General features: G+C 41.4%; 1 protein-coding gene and 1 long non-coding RNA gene across 3 annotated transcripts in view; one reads left to right on the top strand and one right to left on the bottom strand.

Annotated features, from left to right (window-relative positions):
* Positions 1-17,639, top strand: part of LOC105476570 (BAG cochaperone 4) — a 36,806-nt gene extending 19,167 nt beyond the window's left edge. For both annotated transcript variants that reach the window (XM_011732638.3, XM_011732637.3), the window contains 3 exons: positions 12,133-12,387; positions 13,383-13,637; positions 14,376-17,639. In XM_011732638.3, coding sequence (XP_011730940.1) covers positions 12,133-12,387; positions 13,383-13,637; positions 14,376-14,861 — 996 coding nt within the window. In that variant the 3' untranslated portion in view covers positions 14,862-17,639. The remainder of the gene's footprint in view (positions 1-12,132; positions 12,388-13,382; positions 13,638-14,375) is intronic.
* LOC139355868 (uncharacterized) lies at positions 9,319-12,379 on the bottom strand. Its single transcript, XR_011607089.1, has 2 exons — positions 12,274-12,379; positions 9,319-10,405 (listed from the first exon to the last, which is right to left on the bottom strand). It is a non-coding gene; the product is annotated as an uncharacterized lncRNA (long non-coding RNA).
* Positions 17,640-26,029: the final 8,390 nt, after the last annotated feature.

Here is a 26,029-nt window from a genome sequence, read left to right as displayed (position 1 = left end):
AGATAAGGCCGGGCGCGGTGGCTCAAGCCTGTAATCCCAGCACTTTGGGAGGCCGAGATGGGCGAATCACGAGGTCAGGAGACCGAGATCATCCTGGCTAATACGGTGAAACCCCGTCTCTACTAAAAAATACAAAAAACTAGCCGGGCGAGGTGGCGGGCGCCTGTAGTCCCAGCTACTCGGGAGGCTGAGGCAGGAGAATGGCGTGAACCTGGGAGGCAGAGCTTGCAGTGAGCCAAGATCTGGCCACTGCACTCCAGCCTGGGTGACAGAGCAAGACTCCGTCTCAAAAAAAAAATAAATAAAATAAATAAATAAATATGAGGTAAGAATTTCCCTGGGGTATGGAATTGTCGGCTGTAGGTATGTACATTTCTTTTTCTTTTTTTTTTTTGAGATGGAGTCTCGCCTTGTCACCCAGGCTGGAGTGCAATGGCGTGATCTCGGCTCACTGCAACCTCTGCCTCTCAGGTTCAAACGATTCTCCTGCCTCAGCCTCCCGAGTAGCTGGGATTACAGGTGCCCACCACCATGCCCAGCTAATTTTTGTATTTTTAGTAGAGATGGGGTTTCACCATGTTAGCCAGGCTGGTCTCGAACTCCTGACTTCATGGTCCGCCCGCCACGGCCTCCCAAAGTGCTGGATTACAGGCATGAGCCACCACACCCAGTCAGGTGTGTACATTTTTATTAGATACAGCCAAATTACTTTTCAAAATGTTTGTACTGACAAAGGAGTAATTGTCATATTTGCATATTTCCATAATTTTTTTAATCTAGCCATATTTCTGTTTTTTTTTTTTTTTTCCCTGAGACAGAGTCTCACTCTGTCGCCCATGCTAGAGTGCAGTGGTGCGATCTCGGCTCACTGCAAGTTCTGCCTCCCGGGTTCACGCTATTCTGCGGCCTCAGCCTCCCTAGTAGCTGGGACAACAGGCGCCCCCCACCATGCGCAGCTAATTTTTTGTAATTTTAGTAGAGACGGGGTTTCACCGTGTTAGCCAGGATGGTCTTGATCTCCTGACCTCAGATACGCCCATCTCAGCCTTCCAAAAGTGTTGGGATTACAGGCGTGAGCCACCGCACCCGGCTTTTGTTTGTTTTTTTTTGAGACAGGGTCTTGCTTTGTATCCCAGGCTGGACCATCCCCGACTTCCTGGCCTCAAGTGATCTTCCCACTTTAGCCTCCTGAGTAGCTGGGACTACAGGTGCACATCACCATGTCTTTTTTTTTTTTTTTGAGACGGAGTCTCGCTCTGTAGCCCGGGCTGGAGCACAGTGGCCGGATCTCAGCTCACTGCAAGCTCCGCCTCCCAGGTTTACGCTATTCTCCTGCCTCAGCCTCCCGAGTAGCTGGGACTACAGGCGCCCGCCACCTCGCCCGGCTAGTTTTTTGTATTTTTTAGTAGAGACGGGGTTTCACAGTGTTCGCCAGGATGGTCTCGATCTCCTGACCTCGTGATCCACCTGTCTCGGCCTCCCAAAGTGCTGGGATTACAGGCTTGAGCCACCGCGCCCGGCCTCACCATATCTTTTTAATTCATTTGTTTTTTTGTAGAGACAGGGTCTTTCTGTGTTACCTAGGCTGGTTTCAAACCCCTAGCCTCAAGCTACCCTCTCAAATTGGCCTCTCAAAGCACTGGGATTATAGGTGTGAGCCTGTGTGCCTAGCCTATAATGATCATGTATATATGAACTTCAGGATGAGGCTGATCAGAGATAATGGAATGTAAAATAAAGATCATGTTAGTACTTACCACAAACTTTCATTTTACTTGTGTCAGCCTCATCCCTGTGACTGAAATTGAGAAGTAGACATTGTGATTGCTGAATGTTACATAGTTGTGGTTTGGCCACATACTATAAAATCCACCCTTCAAAGTGTACAATGCAGTTGGTTTTTAGTATATTCACAAAGTTTACCCATTATCACTGTCTAATTCTGGAACACTGTCATCACCCCGAATAGAAACCCTGCAGTTAAAATGTCATTACTCCCTCCCCTCAGCTTGTGGCAACCTGTAATCTACTTTTTATCTCTCAGGATTTTTCTAACCAGACATTTTGTATGGAATCATACAGTATGTGGCCTTTTGTTTCTGGCTTCTGTCACTATGTAATGTTTTCAGCCTTCTTCATGTTGTCAGGATATACCAAATTTCATCAACTGATAGATATTTGGGTTGTCTTTCTTTTTGTCTATTATAAATGATGCTGCTACAGCCTTCATGTACAAGTTTTTATGTGGAAATATGTTTTTAGTTATCTTGGGTCTATACCTAGAAATGAAATTGCTTGGTCATAGAGTAACCCTATATTTATCAATTTGAGGAACTGGCAAATGGTTTTCCAAAGGGATTACACCATTTTATATTCCCATCAGCAATGTATGAGGGCTCTGATTTCTCCACATCCTTACCAATACTTATTTTCCTTTAAAAAGAATTATTATAGGCTGGGCATGGTGGCTCACGCCTGTAATCCCAGCACTTTGGGAGGCCGAGGTGGGCAGATCACGAGGTCAGGAGATCGAGAACATCTTGGCTAACATGGTGAAACCCCGTCTCTACTAAAAATACAAAAAATTAGCTGGGCGTGGTGGCGGGCACCTGTAGTTCCAGCTAGTTGGGAGGCTGAGGCAGGAGAATGGCATGAACCCAGGAGGTGGAGCTTGCAGTGAGTTGAGATTGTGCCACTGCACTGCAGACTGGGCGACAGAGCAAGACTCCGTCTCAAAAAAAAAATTATTATAGCTATCTTAGTGGGTGCAAAGTGGTATTTCACTGTTTTGATTTGCAGTTTTCTGATGATTAATGATTTGAGCATTTTTTCATGTGCTTTTTAGCCATTTGTATATCTTATTTGGAGAAATGTCTATTCAGATTCTTTGGGCCTGGTGTGGTGGCTCACACCTGTAATCCCAGCACTTTGGGAGGCTAAGGTGGGCAGATCACTTGAGGTCTGGAGTTTGAGACCAGCCTGGGCAACATGGTGAAACCCCTTCACTAATAAAAATACAAAAAATTAGCTGGGCATGGTGGCAGGTACTTGTAATCCCAGCTACTTGGGAGGCTGAGGCAGGAGCATTGCTTGAACCCAGGAGGCGGAGGTTACAGTGAGCCAAGATGAGATCACGCCGTTGCACTCCAGTCTAGGTGACAGAGCAAGACTCTGTCTCAAAAAAAAAAAAGATTCTTTGACCATTTTAAAATTGGGTTGTCTTTTTATTGTTGAGTTTTCAGCATTCTTTATATATTCTAGATACAGGTTTCTTATCAAATATAGTCATGCATTGCTTAATAATGGGGATATTTTCTGAGAAATGCATCAAGAGGTGATTTTGTCATTGTGCAAACATCATAGAGTGTACTTTCACAAGCCTAGATGGTACAGCTTACTATATACCTAGGCTATATGGTATAGCCTATGGCTTCTAGGCTACAAACCTGTACAGCATGTTACTGCACTGAATACTATAAGCAACTGTAGCACCATGGTAAGTATTGGTGTATCTAAACACATCTAACCATAGAAAAGATACAGTAAAAATACAGATAAAAGATAACAAAATATTACACCTGTACAGGGCACTTGCCATGAATGGAACTTGCAGGACTGGAAGTTGTTCTGGGTGAGTCAGTGAGTGAGTGGTGAGTTACTGTGAAGGTCTAGGATATTACTGTACACTATTGTAGGCTTTTTAAACATTGTACCCTTAATTTACCATAAATTTGTATGATAATACTTTTCGTTCTTCAATAAATACTGTTAACATTTTACTTTATAAACTTTATTTTATTTTAGGTTATTTTTTTGAGACAGGGTCTCACTCTGTCGCCCAGACTGGAGTGCAGTGGCATGATCTTGGCTCACTGCAACCTCCACCTCCTGGGTTCAAGTGATCCTCCCACCTCAGCCTCCCTAGTAGCTGGGACTACAGGCGTGTGCCACCACACCTGGCTAATTTTTGTATTTTTAGTAGAGGCAGGGTTTCATCATGTTGGCCAGGCTGGTCTCGAACTCCTGACCTCAGGTGATCTGTCTGCCTCAGCCCCCCAAAGTGCCAGGATTACAGACCTGAGTGAGCCACTGCACCGGGCCTTATAAACTTTTAAATTTTAAAAAGCTTTGACTCTTTTATAGTAATACTTAGCTTAAAATACAAACATACTGTACAGTAGTACAAAAATGTTTCCTTGAGGCCGAGCGTGGTAGCTCACGCCTGTAATCCCAGCTCTTTGGGAGGCCAAGGTGGGCAGATCACGAGGTCAGGAGATCGAGACCATAATGGCTAATACAGTGAAATCCCATCTCTGCTAAAAATACAAAAAATTAGCCGGGCAAGGTGGCAGGCGCCTGTAGTCCCAGCTACTCAGGAGGCTGAGGCAGGAGAATGGCCTGTACCCGGGAGGCAGAGCTTGCAATGAGCTGAGATTACGCCGCTGCACTCCAACCTGGGTGACAGACGTCTCAAAAAAAAAAAAAGTTTTCTTTCTTTATATCCTTATTCTATTAAGCTTTTTCCTGTTTTTAAGTTTTTTTTTGTTTTTGTTTTTGTGTTTGTTTTCGAGACAGAGTCTCACTCTGTCGCCCAGGCTGCAGTTCAGTGGCGTGATCTTGGCTTACTGCAACCTCTGCCTCCCAGGTTCAAGCAATTCTCCTGCCTCAGCCTCCCGAGTAGCTGGGACTACAGGCGCATGCCACCACACCTGGCTAATTTTTGGTATTTTTCAGTAGAGATGGGGTTTCACCACGTTAGCCAGGATGGTCTCAATTTCCTGACCTCGTGATCTGCCCTCCTTGGCCTCCCAAAGTGCTGGGATTAAAGGCGTAAGCCACCACACCTGGCTGTTTTTGTTTTTTTACAACTATTTTTGTTAAAAAGGAAGACACAAACATACATTAGCATAGGGCAACCTAGGGTCAGGATCATCAGTATCACTCTCTTTCACCTCCTCATCTTGGGGCAGTAAGACGAATGGGAACTGTCATCTCTTATGATAATGCCTGGTTCTGGAATACCTCCCGAAGGACCTCCTTCTGGCTGTTTTACGTTAACCTTTAAAAAATATACAAATAGAAGGAGTACACGCTAAGAAAATGGTAACAAGTGTAGTATGTAGTAAATACATAAACCAGTAACAGTCAATTATCATCGTCAAGTATTATGTATTACATATAATTGTATGTGTTATACTTATATACAACTGGCACACAGCAAGTTTGTTTACACCAGCATCACCATAAACAGGTGAGTAATACATTGTGCTATCACATATGACAGCTACACTGTTACTAGGCAATACAGTTATTTGGCTCCATTATAATCCTATGGGACCACTGTTATGTATGCATTGCAGTGCATGACTGTATATGATTTGCAAATAGTTTCTTCCATTCTTTGGGTTGGCTTTTCACACTCTTGATGGTGTCCTTTGAAGCACAAAACTTTTAATTTTGATGAAGTGCAATTTTTCTAGTTTTTCTTTTGTTGCTCCTGCTTTTGATGCCTTATCTAAGAAGACTTTAACCAAAGATCATAAAGATTTACTCCTGTGATTTTTTTCTTTCTTTTTTTTTTGAGGTGGTGTCTCGCTCTGTCACCCAGGCTGGAGTGCAGTGGCACAATCTCAGCTCACTGCAAGCTCCCCCTCCCAGGTTAAAGTGATTCTCCTGCCTCAGCCTCCTGGGTAGCTGGGACTACAGGCGCCCACCACCATGCGCGGCTAATTTTTTGTATATTTAGTACAGGGTTTCACCATGTTAGCGAGGATGGTCTCGATCTCCTGACCTCGTGATCCACCTGCCTCAGCCTCCCAAAGTGCTGGCATTACAGGCCCAGCGCCCGGCCCTCTTTCTTCTTAAAATTTTTTATAGTTTTAGCTCTCACATTTAGTCTATGATTCATTTTGAGTTAATTTTTGCAATATGGTGCAAAATAAGGCCCAAGTTCACTGCTTTACGTGTAGATAGTTGTGTCTCAGTATCATCTGTTGAAAGACTATGCTTTCTCCACTGAATTATCTTGGTACCCTTTTTTATTTTTATTTTTGAGACAGAGTCTTGCTCTGCCACCCAAGGTGGAGTGTAGTGGCGCATCTCCGCTCACTGAAACCTCTGCCTCTCAGGTTCAAGTGATTCTTGCCTCAGCCTCCCAAGTGGCTAGGATTATAGGCACCTGCCACCATGCCGGGCTAATTTTTTTTGTATTGTTAGTAGAGACGGGGTTTTATCATGTTGCACAGGCTGATCTGGATCGCCTGACCTCTAGTGATCCACCTGCCTAGGCCTCCCAAAGTGCTGGAATTACAGGCATGAGCCACCGTGCCCAGCCTTGGTACCCTTCTTAAAAATCATACATGTAAGGGTTTATTTCCAGAGTCTCAATTCTGCCCCATTAATCTATATGTCTGTCCTTAAGCCAATACCAAACTGTTTTGATTACTGTGACTCTGAAGTAAAATTTGAAATCAGTAAGTGTGAGTCTCTCCAAAGAGATGGACTCTTATCTTTTATCTTTTTCTTCTTCCATACGGTTTTGGCTATTCTGAGTAACTTACATTTTCATATGAATTTTAGGATCAGCTTTTCAACCTATGCAAAAAAGGCAGCTGAGATTTTCTTTTTCTTTTTTCTTTTTTTTTTTGAGACGGAGTTTCACTCTTGTTGCCCAGGCTGGAGTGCAATGGCACAGCAACCTGTGCCTCCCGGGTTTAAGCCATTCTCCTGCCTCAGCCTCTGGAGTAGCTGGGATTACAGGCATGCGCCACCACGCCTGTCTAATTTTGTATTTTTAGTACAGACGGGGTTTCTCCATGTTGGTCAGGCTGGTCTCTAACTCCAGACCTCAGGTGATCCGCCCACCTTGGCCTCCCAAAGTGCTGGGATTACAGGCGTGAGCCACTGCAACTGGCCAGGCAGCTGAGATTTTCATTGAGATTGCATCATAGATCAGTTTGGAGAGTAGCATGTGTAGTTTTATAGTTTTTTTTTTTTTGAGACGGAGTCTCGCTCTGTCACCCAGGCTGGAGTGAGGTGGCCGGATCTCTGCTCACTGCAAGCTCCGCCTCCCGGGTTCACGCCATTCTCCGGCCTCAGCCTCCGGAGTAGCTGGGCGCGGTGGCTCAAGCCTGTAATCCCAGCACTTTGGGAGGCCGAGACGGGCGGATCACGAGGTCAGGAGATCGAGACCATCCTGGCTAACACGGTGAAACCCCGTCTCTACTAAAAAATACAAAAAAACTAGCCGGGCGAGGTGGCGGGCGCCTGTAGTCCCAGCTACTCGGGAGGCTGAGGCCGGAGAATGGCGTGAACCCGGGAGGCGGAGCTTGCAGTGAGCTGAGATCCGGCCACTGCGCTCCAGCCTGGGCGACAGAGCGAGACTCCGTCTCAAAAAAAAAAAAAAAAAAGTAAGAGGGAGACAAAACTCCTCAAAGTCATGAATTATAAGTTGATGTTAATTTTTCAGATTTCACGGATTGATCTTACTGATAAAGATTGCTTTTTCTCATGACATTTTCCCCCTTAGGTAAAAGTATTTATTACATTCATATGTAGGTTCAAAAAAGATTAACTTATAATTTAGTAGTAACTTTTTAAAAGCAACAGTAATAATGTGCAAGTGTGGCTGGGCGCGGTGGCTTACGCCTGTAATCCCAGCACTTTGGGAGGCCGAGGCGAGCGGATCACGAGGTCAGGAGATCGAGACCATCTTGGATAACACGGTGAAACCCCGTTTCTACTAAAAATACAAAAAATTAGCCGGGCGTGGTGGCGGGCGCCTGTAGTCCCAGCTACTGGGAGGCTGAGGCAGGAGAATGGCGTGAACCCGGGAGGCAGAGCTTGCAGTGAGCCGAGATCGTGCCACTGCACTCCAGCCTGGGCGACAAAGAGAGTCCTTCTCAAAAAAAAAAAAAAAAAAAGTGCAAGTGTTTTTAGATACAACATACCAGTTGCTGGATTTAAAAGAACCCAAAGGTGTCTAGACATACACCTTTTTGAGGTGAGCACATGTGTATTTTCTGTTGAAACATTACATGGGGATTATACATTTATCTACAGGGATTTCTTGTGAGTTTTAGAAAGCCCTGTGATCGGCTGGGTGCAGTGGCTCACACCTATAGTCCTAGCTACTCGGGAGACTGAGGCAGGAGGATAACTTGAGCTTGGGAGATCTAGGCTGCAGTGAGCTACGATGGTACCACTGTACTCTAGCCTGGGTGACAGAGTGAGACCCTGTCTCAAAAAAAAAAAAGTCCTTGTGATAATACTTATTGCAGACGTGTGCGTGAGATCCCCTGTTTCATGACCTCCCCCATCCATTTTGGGTCGGATGTAGGTGACTCCATCTTGGCATTGGCAACTTTCACACAAGCTGCTTTTCAGATGAAGACTTAAAAACTTTGCCATGTTTCTGAAATAGGATCTTTAGCTCATCCTTAGCAAACATCTTTAGCAACTGCAAGACTGTTATATAATCTTCTGATTCTGTGTTCTTTTATAACATGCATGTGACAGCTTTGTGATCTGTCAGGAGAGTGGTTATTTGGGAAAAGAAGCTATGAACTCATGAAGACATCTCAAAACCAGGAAGTAATTCCAGGAATCAAGGAAATTTTCAAGCATCAAAAGTAATGGCTGGCCAGGTGTGGTGGCTCACACCTGTAATCCCAGCACTTTGGGAAGCTGAGGCGAGTGGATTGCTTGAGCCCAGGAGTTTGAGATAAGCCTGGGCAACATGGCCAAACCCTGTCTCTACAAAAAATACAAAAATTAGCCAGGCATGGTGGTGCATGCCTGTGGTCCCAGCTACTTAGGATGCTAAGGTGGGAGGACTGCTTGAGCCCAGGAGTTTGAGGCTGCAGTGAGTCGTGATTGTGCCACTGCATTCTACCCTGGGTGTCTTGGGGAGAAAAAAAAAAAGTAATGGCCGGGCGTGGTATAATCCCAGCACTTCGGGAGGCTGAGGTGCCAGAATCACTTCAGCCCAAAAGTTTGGGACTAGCCTGGCAACAGCCTGACCTCATTTCTATTTAAAGAAAAACAACATAGGCCGGGCGCAGTGGCTTAAGCCTGTAATCCCAGCACTTTGGGAGGCCGAGATGGGTGGATCACGAGGTCAGGAGATCGAGACCATCCTGGAGAACATGGTGAAACCCCGTCTCTACTAAAAAGTACAAAAAACTAGCCGGGTGAGGTGGCGGGCGCCTGTAGTCCCAGCTACTCGGGAGGCTGAGGCAGGAGAATGGCGTGAACCCGGGAGGCGGAGCTTGCAGTGAGCTGAGATCTGGCCACTGCACTCCCGCCTGGGCGACAGAGTGAGACTTCGTCTCAAAGAAAAACAACAACAACAAAAAAACAAAACCAACACCTGTGAGAAGGGAAAAAGAAAAAAAAAAAAACAACAAAAGCACATAAAAGCAATGAGAATAGCACACTAAACTAACATGAACCTATCTATTGGTTTCAGTGGGTATCAGTACATGGCCATCTTGTATTTATTCTGGAGTATTTCCTTGGAGTATTTTGAAGCAATTTCAGATATCATTTTATTACTTACAAATACCTAAGTATGTTTCGTTAAAATATAAGGAAGTTTTAAAAACATAACCACAATGTCATTATTAAAACTTAAAAGGAAAAAAAAACCTTAAAAATAATTATTTAATATCATTAAATATCTGGTCAATTCTAACAGTAAAATATTTAGTTAGCTAGTTGAAGACAGGGTCTTACTGTCACCCAGGCTAGAGAACAGTGACTTGATTATAGCTCACTGTAACACTGAACTCCTAGACTCAAACAATCCTCCTGCCTCAGCCTCCCATGTAGCTAAGGACTATATGCCCAGCTAATTAAATTTTTTTTTTTTTTTTTCCCAGAGATGAGGTCTTGCTGTTTGCCCAGGCTGGTCTCAGACACCTGGGCTCAAGCAATCCTCCCAGCTTGGCTTCCCAAAATGCTGGGATTTTTACAGGCATGAGTCCCTGCGCCTGGCCATAATAGTAAAATTTGAAGACTGAATACAGTTTTTTCAATGAATAGTCTTTAATCTACTTAAAGATTCCATTATTATAGGACATTTAGGTAGTTTACAGTTTTATGTGATTGTAAATAATACTGTGATGAAGAACTTCATGCCTATAACTTTTTCTCTAGTTGAATCATTTCCTTAGGATTTCTAGAAGTTGAACAACAGTACAAAAAGTCACATAATGTTTTATTAAGTCTCCAATTGTGTGTGTGATGTAGTAAGGAGTTCTTTGTTTATGCCCGAAGACCTTAACAGCCTCTTAGTAGTTTTAACAAAGTGGTGGTTCATGGTCTTCTGCTCAGGGAATGCATTGCAGACTGTTTATTACACCTCATCCTGCATGGAATTCTTTGGTCATGGGTATCCTCGTACCTGAAGTGGGAAAGATTATATAGTCTTAGAGATAGAGATAAGAATAGGAAAACTTGATTCTGTGTTTTCACTGTTTCTAAAGGGTAAAGTAGAAATTAATAGAAAACATTGAAGTGATCATTTAAATTTAGCATTAAGCTTGAATCTTTTTAAAAAAATATATATATATATATATTTTAAATAGATGGGGTTTGACTATGTTCCTGAGGCTGGTCTGTAACTCAGGAGTGATCCTCCCTTCTAGGCCAGGTGCGGTGGCTCATGCCTGTAATCCCAGTACTTTGGGAGGCTGAGGCAGGTGGATATGAGGTCAGGAGTTTAAGACCAGCCTGGCCAAGATGGTGAAACTGCGTCTCTACTAAAAGTACAAAAATTACAGCACACCTGTAATCCCAGCTACTGGGGAGGCCAAGGCAGGAGAATCGCTTTAATCTGGGGGGTGGAGGTTGCAGTGAGCCAAGTGCCACTGCACTCCAGCCTGGTGACAGGGTGAGACTCCGTCTCAAAAAAAGAAAAAGTGATCCTCCCTTCTCAGCCTTTCAAAGTGCTGGGATTACAGGCGTGAGCCAGCATGCCTGCCTAGCTTGAATCTCATTTGGATTATTAAACTGAGGATTCTGGGTGTGGATAAGAGTCCGAATAGGTTATTTAAAACTATAGTGAGCAATATGTGAGGAGTTTGTTGTTAGTATCATTTGGGATGCAGAGTGATAGTATAATACAAAGAACTAGACTTTGGAGTCAGTTCTGGGTTCATGTCGTGACCCAGCCATGATAATACTAACAACAGTGATAATGCAAATAATTACCATTTATTGAGCATACTGTGTGCCAGACACTATGCTAAACCTTTTATATATGTCATCTTATTTAATTTTGACAGTAATCCTCAAAGATACATTTATGATCTTCATTTTCCTGATGGAGAAACTGAAGTTAGGGGAGGTTAAATACAAAGCCTATGGCAGAGCTAGGTCTGTCTCTATAGTCTTTTAAATAATTTTTTTGTTTTCATATACTTTTTGAGACAGAGTCTCACTCTGTTGCCCAGGCTGGAGTGCAGTGGTACAACCATGGCTCACTGCAGCCTTGACCTCCTGGGCTCAAGCAATCCTCTCACCTCAGCCTCCTGAGTAGCTGGGACTACAGATGTGCGCCATGATGCCTGGCTAATTTTTTTTTTTGGAGATGAAGTCTCACTCTTGTCCCCCAGGCTGGAGTGCAGTGGAGCAATCTTGGCTTATTGCAACCTCCGTCTCCCAGGTTCAAGCAGTTCTCCTGCTTCGGCCCCCCGAGTAGCTGGGATTACAGGCACCTGCCACCACGCCTGGCTAATTGTTATATTTTTAGTAGAGAGAGGGTTTCACCATTTTGGCCAGGCTGGTCTAGAACTCCTGACCTCAGGTGATCCACCCACCTCGGCCTCCCAAAGTGCTGGGATTACAGGCTTCAGCCACCGTGCCCAGCGATGCCTGGCTAATTATTTTATTTTATTTTTGTAGAAACAGGGTCTCACTATGTTGCCCAGGCTGGTCTCAAACTCCTGACCTCAAATAATTCTCCCACTTTGGCCTCTTAAAGTGCTGGGATTACAGGCGTGAGCCATTGTGCCTGGCCTGCATTTGTGATTAATATCTTATCAAAGTTTTCAAGTTTAGGCATTAAGTTAGGGCATTTCAGCTCTTCTACTAATTCATCTTTTTTTCTCTCAACTTGCTTTTTTTCAGAGTTTGAATTCTTATACAAATGGAGCATATGGTCCAACATACCCCCCAGGCCCTGGGGCAAATACTGCTTCATACTCAGGGGCTTATTATGCACCTGGTTATACTCAGACCAGTTACTCCACAGAAGTTCCAAGTACTTACCGTTCATCTGGCAACAGCCCAACTCCAGTCTCTCGTTGGATCTATCCCCAGCAGGACTGTCAGACTGAAGCACCCCCTCTTAGGGGGCAGGTTCCAGGATATCCGGCTTCACAGGTGAGTTGTTTTTTGTTGGGAAAAAAATGAATTCAAAGTCTCTGCCTCTTGTAAACAGTGGAAGGGCATCTATTCATACTAGTGCCGATTTAATAAGACACTTCTAGATTGGGAAGTCTTTTATATTGATGCCTTTCTTATCTGTAGCAGCTATTGCAGTATATGGACTTTGGCTGAAGGTACCTTAAGATGTCATAATCTCATAATCATACATTTTTATACTGAAAGTAATCTTTAGAGATTTGCTGCTTGAAAGTTTCCCTATCTTAGCCTTTTTTTTTTTTTTTTGGGACGGAGTCTTGCTCTATTGCCAGGCTGGAGTGCAGTGGCGTGATCTCGGCTCACTGCAACCTCCACCTCCTGGGTTCAAGAGATTCTCCTGCCTCAGCCTCCCAAGTAGCTGGGATTACAAGCACACGCCACCACGCCCAGCTAATTTTTGTATTTTTAGTAGAGATGGGGTTTCACCATGTTGGCCAGGATGGTCTTAATCTCCTGACCTTGTGATCTGCCCGCCTCAGCCTCCCAAAGTGCTGGGATTACAGGCATTAGCCACCATGCCAGGCAAATCTTAGCCTTTTTTAGCGCCCTGTTAGTTTCATATTTTTTAATATTCTGTGAATAACTATGTTTATTTCTCTGTTCACTTCAAGAGGAGTTCTAACATGTCTTTATTTGTGCTTCCTTATAGCATATGAGTCCATTTGTTTATAGTGTCTATGGGACAGACTTGGGCTTCATCCATTGAATTTTTAGGCCTTATTCCTTCTGAGTTTTATTGTCATTAAATCTACCCCTGGTATCTTTGGAACCAACTTTTTGAGGCTTGGAGAAATTACTACAGCTGATTAATTAGAGTTACTATAGTTTAGTCCAGTAGCAGTGAATGTATACTCTGTTAAGAAGAGAGGAAGCATCTCAGAATCTGCCTGTAGTAGAATATTTTTATTACAAGTTTTTAACAATGACTAGTATATTTCTTCCTTTCAATCTAGAACCCTGGAATGACCCTGCCCCATTATCCTTATGGAGATGGTAATCGTAGTGTTCCACAATCAGGACCAACTGTACGACCACAAGAGGATGCGTGGGCTTCTCCTGGTGCTTATGGAATGGGTGGCCGTTATCCATGGCCTTCGTCAGCGCCCTCAGCACCACCTGGCAATCTCTACATGACCGAAAGTACTTCACCATGGCCTAGCAGTGGCTCTCCCCAGTCACCCCCTTCACCCCCACTCCAGCAGCCCAAGGTAGGAGACCTAAACGTTGTTCCTTTCATGTGTGTGTAATTAAGAGAACATAACACGGTTTATATAGTTTCTGTATTGGTTTGTGTTAAATGGGGACTAATTGCAAAAAGTTGGTGACTACTTATCTATAGCTTTACCTCAGCTTGGTTTCCTTTTTTTTTTTTTTAAATAAACTTTATATTTAGAGAAGATTTAGATTCACATCGTTTTTGTTAAAAGACAGAAAGATACACATTTTCTGTTTGTTATAATTCTAAATGTTAAATGCAAAGACTGCATTTTACTACTTCAAATAATCTATGAACAGAAGACAAAACCAATGTGAAGTATCTGCAGTATGAGCTTGTATTTAAACCACAGACTTGAACATTATCACTGTGGCTGTCTTCCTTTTCAAGATCTTGCTTGAGGTTTTTAACCTTTTAGGGGAAAAACTAATTCTTATTGGTTAGGTCACAGGATGGATTATGAGGTGCTCATGGTGATGGACCTGCCACAGGGCAGGTTCCAGCCATTATAACTCAGAAATTTGGTGCCTTTTGTCTGACAGGGCACACTCCCTTTTATCTTCTCAGGACTGTGTTTTTTGCAAATGATTAAGTAGAGGGTCCAATTTTATTGTTAGGGAATCTTTTCATGTACCTTTCTGGTCAAGTGAAAGATGTGGGCTAACAAATTTGATGTTGATGGATTCCCATTAAAACAGCTCTTTTCCTCTTTTCGCTCTTCCACTCCAAGGATTCTTCATATCCCTATAGCCAATCAGAGCAAAGCATGAACCGGCACAACTTTCCTTGCAGTGTCCATCAGTACGAATCCTCGGGGACAGTGAACAATGATGATTCGGATCTTTTGGATTGCCAGGTCCAGTATAGTGCTGAGCCTCAGCTGTATGGTGATGCCACCAGTGACCATCCCAATAATCAAGATCAAAGTAGCAGTCTTCCTGAAGAACGTGTACCTTCAGATGAAAGTACTCCTCCAAGTATTAAAAAAATCATACATGTGCTGGAGAAGGTCCAGTATCTTGAACAAGAAGTAGAAGAATTTGTAGGAAAAAAGACAGACAAAGCATACTGGCTTCTGGAAGAAATGCTAACCAAGGAACTTTTGGAACTGGATTCAGTTGAAACTGGGGGCCAGGACTCTGTACGGCAGGCCAGAAAAGAGGCTGTTTGTAAGATTCAGGCCATACTGGAAAAATTAGAAAAAAAAGGATTATGAAAGGATTTAGAACAAAGTGGAAGCCTGTTACTAACTTGACCAAAGAACACTTGATTTGGTTAATTACCCTCTTTTTGAAATGCCTGTTGGTGACAAGAAGCAATACATTCCAACTTTCCTTTGATTTTATACTTGAAAAACTGGAAAAGGAATGGAAGAATATTTTAGTCTTGAGTTGTTTTCAGTTTTCAGACGAATGAATGTAATAGGAAACTATGGAGTTACCAATATTGCCAAGTAGACTCACTCCTTAAAAAATTTATGGATATCTGCAAGCTGCTTCTTATCAGCAGGAGGGAAACACACTTCACGTAACAGGCTTATCAGAAACCTACCAGATGAAACTGGATATAATCTAAGACAAACAGGATGTTTTTTTTAAACATCTGGATATCTTGTCCCATTTTTGTACATTGTGACTGCTTTCAAAATACACTTCATGTGTAATTATAGCTTAGACTTTAGCCTTCTTGGAATTCTGTTTTGTTTTATTTGCAGTTCACAAATATAGCATTATTCTCTACTTCTTGGTACATTTTGTAGTAATATGTTTAATATAATTATTCAAGAGACTATATTGACAGCCAGATGGTATGACAGTTCTGAAAGAATTTATATCTTTTCACCACTTGAATATACTGCAATGTGTAGTGAGTAAATTGTCTCCCTTTTTGTATAGATCGTTAGGTTAGAGTTTTTTTGTTTTTTTTTTAAACCACTTCTGCTGTTCATGGTAGTAGTGGAAGGTGAATTTGGAAATGGCATTGACATAAAATGAAAATTTTACAGACATTTTTCTTTATTGCTTTTTTATTGTATTTAGATAAAGATCCACTTAAAAATTACCTGTTTTTTTTTTTCCCCCCAAAGTGTAATTATGTTTTCACTATTGCTGCTTCTATAGAGGGCATTGTGATAGAGAGATATAGATGAAACATTAAATGCCACAGTGAGTAGAAATAATGACTACAAAAAGTAATAAATATGATTACTTGGTAATATTATTCTCCATCTAAAATATTAGTTTCACCTGTGAGCAGATTTCAGCTCAGTTTATAGTTAAAAACAATGAGGGTAAAAGGGGATTCATGCTCAGGGAATGAATCAGCCATAGTTAAAGTGAGAAATTATTATTTTCTTCATTTAAAAGTAGATTTTATGTTTATTTCCCTAAATTGCATAAGATAAAATTGCCTGTTTAATAAAAAGACATTTATTACCATTATTAACAGTCATTTTAGAGCCAAATTTAAGAAAAGGATATTGAAAGGGTCTTTGTTGGCCTTGATTGGGTAGCTCTATGCTGTTAGATAGAAGAGACTTGGTAAATAACTTTTTATGTCTGAGGTGAGTACACAATATTGGTTCTTGGAAAAACAGCTGTTTCTTCATAAGATACCCAAGTGATAATTTTTTTCCCTTAGACTGTCAGGCCTATGAGTAAATACTAAATATATTAGCTGTCTCCACTCATAAACCAAACCAAACCAATACAAACATATTAAATGAGAAGAAATGTAGTAAAAATACTGGCTGGGTCTTATGGTTGGGATGAGTGATTTTATAAGATAATATGGTGATAATTTTATTCTAGGATTTTATTTTTGGCCTAATATAGGAATGTTTAAAAAAGGCTTTTCTATGAAAATGGAAATTTATACTTGAGATTAAAAGTCTAGAAGGGGGAGGACCTTAAAGCTAAGTTACCAGTAAGACAATGAATAATTCAGAAGAGAACACTACTCTTTTACTGACTGAGTGCCCAAGATGCCAATTTCCATGAAGTCTTGATTTATATATATGTACATGTTATGCACATATACATGTATGTTTTCTAACAGTTATTTTTTAAGCTTTTGAGATAATTTCAGACTTACAGAAGAGTTGTAAAAATAGTAGAGTTCTTGTATACTCTGCACCCACCTTGCCCTTATATTAACATCTTACATAACAATAGAACATTTGTCAAAATTAAGAAATTAACCTTGATATAATACTAACTAAAGTAGAAAGTTTAAAAAGTAGAGATTTCAGTCTTTTCACTAATGTCATTTTACTGTTCCAAGACCCAGCCTTGCATTTAGCTGTCATGTCTAAGTCCCGTCTTCCAGTCTGTGACAGTGTATCATAACAGGGGATACCTGATGTTGTAATGTATTTCCGGTGTTGTTAACCTTGATCACTATGCTAAGGTGGTGTCTGCTAGGATTTGCTACTGTAAACTTACTGTGTTTTCCTTGTAATTATTGAATATTTGCTGGAGATACCCTGAGACTATGCAAATGTCCCGTTTCTGCTTAAACTTTTGCTCATTTTACTATCCATTGGCAGATCTTGCTTGTGGCAGTTACTACTGTGGTGTTCTAATGGTGATTTTCTATTTCTCTCAATCCTTCTACATTTATTATCGGAATTATTCTGTAAGGAAGAGTTGTCACTTCTGGATTTATATTTTTAACTATAATAAGATATTCAGGACAAGTATAGATTTAGAACTTAAAAATGTTAAATCATGTTAAAATTATTCCAAATACCAATATCAAAGAAAACTAAGTTGGTAATCTATCTCAGAAAATATATGAACTTAAGAAGGAAAATAGTATTTATAATTTGTAGAACTGGTTCAACTTTTGACTTAATACTGACTTTGGATTGAATTCAAAGTTTTCTTGAAATTTCGCATCTGGACTTTTTAAAGTGTCTACATTTATATTACTTTGGGGATCATTTTGTCAAAGTCTTGAATAAAGTTACCCAGTCCTGGCATGATAAACACAACTATGTTTTTTTTCTTTTTTTTTTTTTTAAATAATAACCCTCTGTTGTTCCAAGTATGAATGCCAATGTAAATGTTTAAACAAATAAGCCCTAATGAAGTATATGGGGGTTGGATTATAGGTGTCTCCACATGTTGGTGCAGAATTCTTTTAAATGATTTTACAAATGGGGTTTTGAAAACAGTTCTTTAGTTGGTTAATGTAAATAATACCATTAAAGGTAGGCAAGTTAAAAAAATTTTGAAGAATATAGATTAAATAGGCATGAAAAAAGTTTTTGGGGGATGGATCATTGATAGAGCTTTTCTTTTACAACTTTACTTTTTTTTACTTCTTTTTTTTAAAAAAGTGAGGCATTTACCTCAATTCGTAGAAGTTACGAGTTTAAAAAGTCAGTTCTATGAAAGGCAGCATTCTCCTGATCCCACCCCCATTTTTCCTTCTCTAAAGGCAACCACTTTCAATTGAGTTTTTCTTTTGTTAATCAAAAAATTTTGTTTTTAGAGACAGAGTCTTGCTATGCTGGTCTTAAACTCCTGGGTTCAAGTGATCCTCCTGCCTCAGCCTCCCAGGTAGCTGGGACTACAGGCGTGGGCCACCTCAACCAGCTTCAATTGAGTTTTTATGTTTTTTTCAGATGGAGTCTTGCTTTGTCACCCAGGTGGGAGTGCAATGGCATGATCTTGGCTCACTGCACCTCCACCTCCCAGGTTCAAGCCATTCTCCTGCCTCAGCCTCCCAAGTAGCTGGGATTGCAGGCGTGTGCCACCCCACCTGGCTAATTTTTGTATTTTTAGTAGAGGTGGGGTTTCATCATGTTGGCCAGGCTGGTCTCAAACTCCTGACCTCAGGTGATCTGCCCACCTTGGCCTCCCAAAGTGCTGGAATTACAGGTGTGAGTCACCGTGCCCGGCCAGGTTTCTCTGTCTCTCTTTCTCTCTCTCTCTCTCTATATTTTTTTTTTTTTGGAGACAGGGTCTTACTCTGTCACCCAGGATGGAGTGCAATGGCACGCTCTCAGCTAACTACTGCCTGAAATTCCTGGGCCCAAGGGATCCTCCTGCCTCAGCCTCCCCAGTAGCTGGGAGGCATGCATTATTACCACACCTGGCTAATTTTGTAATTTTTTGTAGAGATGGAGTCTTGCCATGTTACCCACGCTGGTCTCAAATGCCTGGCTGGGCTCAAGTGATCCTCCCTCCTTGGCCTCCCAAGCTACCACACCTGGCCTCAATATACTTATTTGGTAGTTTCATTGTACGTTATCCTGACTATGTAAATGCTAAGCAGAGTTTAGCTATATAGTAACCTGATTTCCTTTCCTAACAACTTGTTTTCCCTGGAATTAATCATCTGTCATATTTGTTTTGTTCTCTCAGTTGTCTTAAGTCTCTCAAGATGCTCAGACAAGGCCAGGCATGGTGGCTCATGCCTGTATGCCCAGCACTTTGGGAGGCCAAGGCAGGAGGATTGCTTGAGCCCAGGAGTTCAAGACCAACCTGGGCAACATAGTGAGACCTCGTCTCTATTTTTTAAAAAAATTAAAAATTAAGATAAATAAAAAATGATTAAAAATTATTAATATTGGCAGGGCACGGTGGCTCACGCCTGTCATCCTAGCACTTTGAGAGGCTGAGGTGGGTAGATCACTTGAGGTCAGGAGATCACCCTGGCCATTAATATATATAATATATATTAATTTAAAATATTATATTTATATATAATATATAATATATAAATTTAAATATATATTTATATATTTTAAATGTTTAAATATATATATTTTTATATATATATAAAAAATAAATATTTTATCAATTTCAAACTTCTGAAGAAGTCTATCCTGAACTCTTCTGACTGGAAAACTAGTATGTTCCTGGCATAGTACATAGGGTCATCCTGGGAATTCTTTTTGTCTCTTCTTTTGGTTTTCTGTTTTCCATATCCTATGTCTTTCTCTTTTTGTTTATTCCCTCATTTTGGTGGAGCATATTCTCCAGGTGCTTCCTGGAAAAGGGTGCATGGGAAATAATTTATTTTGATCTTGTGTATTTGAAAATGTCTGTTCCACCTAGCCAATGGATTGATAGTTTGGCTGGGTATAGAATTTTAGGAAATGATTATCTTAAGGATTTTAAAGGCATTGTTATATTGTCTTGTAGATTCCAGAATTGCTGTTTAGAAGCATATGCCATTCTGATTCCAGATCCTTTGTATAAAACCTGATATTTTTATCTAGAAGCTTATAGAATTTTGAGGGGGGGCCCACTGTTCTGAAATTTCCTAAGAGTATCTTTGTTGTAGGGCCATTTTTATCCATTTTGCTGGAGCCATTTCATTCTGGAAACTCATACCATTAAGTCCTATGAAATTTTTTGATTTTTTGTTTGTTTGTTAATTTCCCTCTTTCCTCCATCCCAGTCTTCTCTGATATTTACTTTCTAGAATTACTACTGTTTTGACTGTAGGCCTCAGACTGGTTCTTTAATTTTATGTTTTCTGTTTTTTGTTTTTTAAACGTTTTGCCTTTTTGTGGTACTTTGTAGGTTTATACAACTTTATCTTCTTTTATTTTTATTTTTTGTGTGACAGGGTCTCATTCTGTCATCCAGGCTGGAGTTCAGGGGCACAATCTCTGCTCACTGCAACCTCTGCCTTCCTGGTTCAATTGATCATCCTGCCTCAGCCTCCTGAGTAACTGGGATACAGGTGCACACCGTCAAAACTGACTACTTCTTTTTGTATTTTTTTGTAGAGACAGGGTTTTACCAAGTTGCCCAGGCTGGTTTTGAACTCCCTGGGCTCAAGCGATACACCCACCTTGGCTTCCCAAAGTGCTAAGATTACAGGCATGAGCTACCATGCCTGGCAAGCTTTTTCTTCTAACTTCTAAAACATTGTGTTTTACATTTCTTCCATCTTTTTTTCCTTCTTCTTTCTTTCTTTTTTTTTTTTGAGAAAGACTCGCACTCTGTCACCCTGGCTAGAGTGCAGTTGTATGATCTCAGCTCACTGCAACCTCCACCTGCCAGGTTCAAGAAGTTCTCCTGCCTTGGACTCCTGAGTAGCTGGGACTATGGGGACCCACCACCACACCAGCTAATTTTTTGTATTTTTAGTAGAGATGTGGTTTCACCATGCTGGCCAGGCTGATCTTGAACTCCTGACCTCAAGTGATCCACCTCCCGAAGTGCTGGGATTATAGGCATGAGCCACCATGCTCCGCCTCTTCTATCATTTAAAAAAAAAAAAAAAAAAAAAAAAACTTGGCTGGGTGCAATGGCTCACGCCTGTAATCCCAGCACTTTGGGAGGCCAAGATGGGCGGATCACAAGGTCAGGAGATTGAGACCATCCTGGCTAACACGGTGAAACTCCATCTCTACTAAAAATACAAAAAATTAGCCAGGTGTGGTGGTGGACTCCTGTAGTCCCAGCTACTTGGGAGGCTGAGGCAGGAGAATGGTGTAAACCCTGGAGGTGGAGCTTGCAGTGAGCTGAGATCACACCACTGCACTCCAGCCTGGGTGACAGACCAAGACTCCGTCTCAAAACAAACAAAGAAAAAAACCAAACTTTTGGCTGGTTGCAGTGGCTCACGCCTGTAATCCCAGCACTTTGGGAGGCTGAGGTGGGCAGATCATGAGGTCAGGGTTCAAGACCAGCCTGGCCAACATGATGAAACCCTGTCTCTACTACAAATACAAAAATTAGCTGGGTGTGGTGCTACATGACTGTAATCCCAGCTACTCAGGCTGAGACACGAGAATCCCTTGAACCCAGGAGGAAGAGGCTGCAGTGAGCTGAGATCGCACCACTGTACTCCAGCCTGGTGACAGAGCGAGAGTCCGTCTCAAAACACACACACACACACACACACACACACACACACACACCTTTTTTTAGAGACAGGATCTGACTATGTTGCCCAGGTTAATCCTAAATCCCTGGCCTCAAGTGATCCTCCAGCCTGGCAACACAGCAAGACTCCGTCTATTTCATTTCTTATGAAATGAAATAATGCCTAGGAGTGCAGTTCTGGGTCTTAGTTTAGTTGCACGTATAATTTTTAAAGAAACTGCCGTATTTTTCTGGAGTGGCTATACCATTTTATATTCTCACAGGCAATGTATGAGTTTCTCTGTATCCTTGCCAGTATTTGGTATTATCACTATTTTTTATTTTGGCCATAATGATAGGTGTGTTTTGATATGTCATTGTTGTTTAACTTGCATTTCTCTAATTGTTAATGATGTTGAACATCTTTTCATGTGCTAATTTGTGATCTGTATATTCTTTTCTGTGAAATATATTGCAAGTATTCTGCCTATTTTCTAAATAGGTTTATTTTAATGAACTTTTACTTTTAGGATAATTTAGTCTTACAGAAAAACTGTGATGATACTTGATACTACAGAGAATTCCCATATGCCCCTCACCCAGTTTCCCCTATTAACACCTTAACTCAGTGTTGTGCATCGGTCATAATGGATCAATACTGATTCTTACTATCAAAAGGCCATACTTTATTTAGTTTTCTCAGTTTTTACCTAATATCCCTTTTCTCTTCTGAGATTCCATCCAGGATACCACCTTACATTTGGTCATCATGTCTCATTAGGGGCCTCTTGGCTGTGACACTTTCTTAGGCTTTCCTTGTTTTTGATGACCTTGACAGTTTAGACGAGTACAGGCAAAGTACTTTTTAGGACATCTCTCTATTGGGATTTGTCTGTTTTTCTCATCATTAGATGGGGGCTATGGGTTTTAGGGAGGAAGACCACAGAGGCGACTTACCCTTCTCATCAATCATATCAAGGGCATATGCTATCAACATGACTTGTACTGTTAACATTAACCTTAATCACCTGGCTGAGGTAGTGTTGGTCAGACTTCTTCACTATACTCTTTTTTGTCCATTTTTCACACTATACTCTGGAAGAAAGTCAGTAGACACAGCTGTACACTTAAGGAGTGTGGAACTTATTCTTCATCTTCTTGGGAGTGGAATATCTATGTAAATTATTTGGAATTTCCCTACAAGGAAGATTGGCCTAATCTCTTATTTATTGAGTATGGACTCATGGATATTTATTTTATACTTTGGGTTATGCTCTAATGCTGCCTTATTCATTTTATTGCTCTAATTGTTCCACTTAGGCCACTGGAAGTTCTTTCCATTGATTCCATTATCCTTCTGACACATACCCATTGTTTTGTGTTTTTTTTTTTTTTTTTTTTAAGCCCTTCTAAACTTTCTGCTACTATGAGATGCTCCAGGTTCATCCTGTATTTTTCCTGTTCCAGTCCAAGAATCAGTTATTTCTCCAATGAGTCCTGCGTCCTCTAATTGAAGAATGATAGTAGAAACCAAGATTTAGCTCAATTTTTTTTTTGCCTTTTCATTAATGAGTTTTGAGAGTTCTTTGTTTTCTAGATACTAGACTTTCATCAGATACATAGTTTGCAAAAATTTTATCCCAGTCTGTAGCTTGTCTTTCCATCCTCTTAAGAGGGTCTTTCACAGAGTAAAGTTTTTAATTCCGATGATGTCCAGTTTATCATTTTTTCCTTTAAAGCATGGAGCTTTTGGTGTCAAGTCTCTAAGAACTCATTGCTTACCCCTAGTTGCTAGAGATTTTCTCCTGTGTTTTCCTAAACATTTTACATTTTATATTTCCATTTGCTACATTTACATTTGCTCAGTCTGGCAACCCTAGCTGAGAGGAAACTTTGGCTTGTTGGAAACCTCCCAGGGCTAGAGGAGAGCCACCTTGCTGCACAGCTTAAACTGAAGCTATTACTTGCTCTCAAAATGTGGCCCTCATTTAAGTAAGAGAAATCATAAATATAAATCACTCCTCAAAGCGAAATATCTAAGAGAAATTATTCACATTGAGGGCAGGAACTTTTCAGTTGTGGCTGTAAAGTAATAAAATGCATTTTCATGACTGGTTTTTGAGCTTCTAAAAACCATTGAGTTTGGGCTGGAAGATAACATCACCCTGGATGTCTCTAATTGGTTTCTTCTAATTCTAACATTCTTACTTCATCAGTAAGTGGTACAGCTGAAAGCTCAAGTCTTCTTGTTTCCTGATTCAAAGCATCTTGCCTCACAGCTGTAGCCTGCATATTCTTGATTAAAGTATAGATTAATTTTCTTAGAGTTCTCCAGAGAGACAGGACTAACAGTGTAGACAGATAGATGACAGGGGATTTATTAGGGAATTAGCTCATATGATTATGGAGGCTGAGAAGTCCCAGGACATGCCATCTGCAAGCTGGAGACCCTGGGATGCCAGTAGCATGGCTCTGTCCAAGTGTGAAAGTCTCAGAACCAGGGAAGCCAATGGTGTAATTCCATCTGAGAACATGTGAGGCTGCTGGTGCAAGTCCTGGAGTTCTAATGTCCAAGGTCAGAAGAGTGTCTCAGGCTCCAGGAGAAACAGAGAGGGAGAGAAGAAATTCCCTTTTCTCTTTCTTTTCTCTCTCCTTCCTTCCTTCCTTCCTTTTCTTTTCTTTTTTCTTTTTTTTTTTTTGATGGAGTCTCGCTCTGTCACCCAGGCTGGAGTGCAGTGACTGATCTCAGCTCACTGCAACCTCTGCCTCCTGGGTTCAAGTGATTCTCCTCAGCTTCCTGAGTAGCTAGCATTACAAGCACATGCCCCTACGCCTGGCTAATTTTTGTATTTTTAGTAGAGACCGGGTTTCATCATGTTGGTCAGGCTGGTCTCGAACTCCTGACCTGGTGATCCATCCACCTCGCCTCCCAAAGTGCTGGGATTACAGGCATGAGTCACCGCGCCTGGCCCTTTTCTCTGTCTTCTTTGTTCTGAGACCCCAGTGATTGGATGTTGCCTTCCTACATTGATCTTCCCCCACTCAATCCACAGACTTGCATTCCAATCTCCTCCAGAAACACCCTCATGGACACACCTAGAAGTGATGCTTCACCATTTCTATAGGTATTCCTTAATCCAGTCAAGTTGACACCTAAAATTAAGCATCACAAGTCCACCTCTTATCATCTTGGCACCCATATGCATCTCCTTAAGCAATATTTAATCTCAAAGATAATAGCAAGGTATTATTTCTGCCTACCATGACACAACTATCCTATGTACAATCAGAAATGCATTAATCCCATCCCGAGAAGAGAAGGTGAAGTTCTTGGGTGATGTTTACTCTTCCTGATATCCCATAACTTAAATACTATGATGTAAAATTAACAATACTTAAATATTGATGTAAAGTCAATATGTCTTATGTTGTATTATAAAGAAATAAGGAATGAAAACAGATATTGCTCAATATATGCATATGGCTGGGTACAGTGGCTCACACCTGTACTCCCAGCACTTTGGGAGTCTGAGGTGGGAAGATCACTTGAGCCTGGGAGGTCAAGGCTGCAGTGAGCTGTGATCATGCCACTACACTGCAGCCTGGGTGACAGGGAGCTCCTGTCTCAAAAAAAAGTATGTGTGTGTATGTGTATAAATAAATATACACATGTGACTTTTTTTTGATACAGAGTGATATGGTTTGGCTGTGTACTCACCCAAATCTCATCTTCAATTGTAGTTCCCATAATCCTCATGTGTCATGAGAGGGACCCAGTGGGAGGTAATTGAATCATGGGGGCAGTTACCCCCATGCTGCTGTTCTCGTGATAGTGAGGTCTCATGAGATCTGATGGTTTTGTAAGGGGCTTTTACTCCTTTTGCTTGGCACCTCTTGCTGATGACACATGAAGAAGGACGTATTTGCTTCCCCTTCTGCCACGATGGGAAGTTTTCTGAGGCCGCAGCCGCTATGCTGAACTGTGAGTCAATTAAACTGCTTTCCTTTATAAATTACCATCTCGGGTATGTCTTTACTAGCAGTATGAGAACAGGCTAGTACACAGGGTCTCACTCTGTCGTCCAGGCTGGAGTGCAGTGGCATGATCTTGGCTCACTACAACCTCCACCTCCCAGGTTCCAGCGATTCTCTTGCCTCAGCCTCCCAAGTAGCTGGGATTACAGGTGTGTGCCACCACACCTGGCTAATTTTTGTTCTTATTTTATTATTGTTATTATTATTTTTTTTTGTAGAGACAGGGTTTCACCATGTTGGCTGGGCTGGTCTCAAATTCCTGGCCTCAAGTGATCCGCTCAGTTTGGCCTCCCAAAGTGTTGGGATTACAGGCATGAGCCACCGCACCTAGCCTGTATGTGACTGTTTCTTAATGAAACAGTCTTTGTTTCTGTAACATGGTTTTAGTTGGTATTTATAACTACTACTGCCCATTTGTAGAATAAGTTAGCTATAAGTACCAGCTAAAACCCTTATTCTGTATTCCCTTTGCCTTCAGCAAGCACCTTAGATGGTTGTTGTGGTTCTTTACCTGGCA

The sequence above is a fragment of the Macaca nemestrina genome, chromosome 8 (assembly GCF_043159975.1).
Source record: "Macaca nemestrina isolate mMacNem1 chromosome 8, mMacNem.hap1, whole genome shotgun sequence".
Taxonomy (NCBI): Eukaryota; Metazoa; Chordata; class Mammalia; order Primates; family Cercopithecidae; genus Macaca; species Macaca nemestrina.
This window is presented reverse-complemented; position numbering and strand designations above follow the sequence as displayed.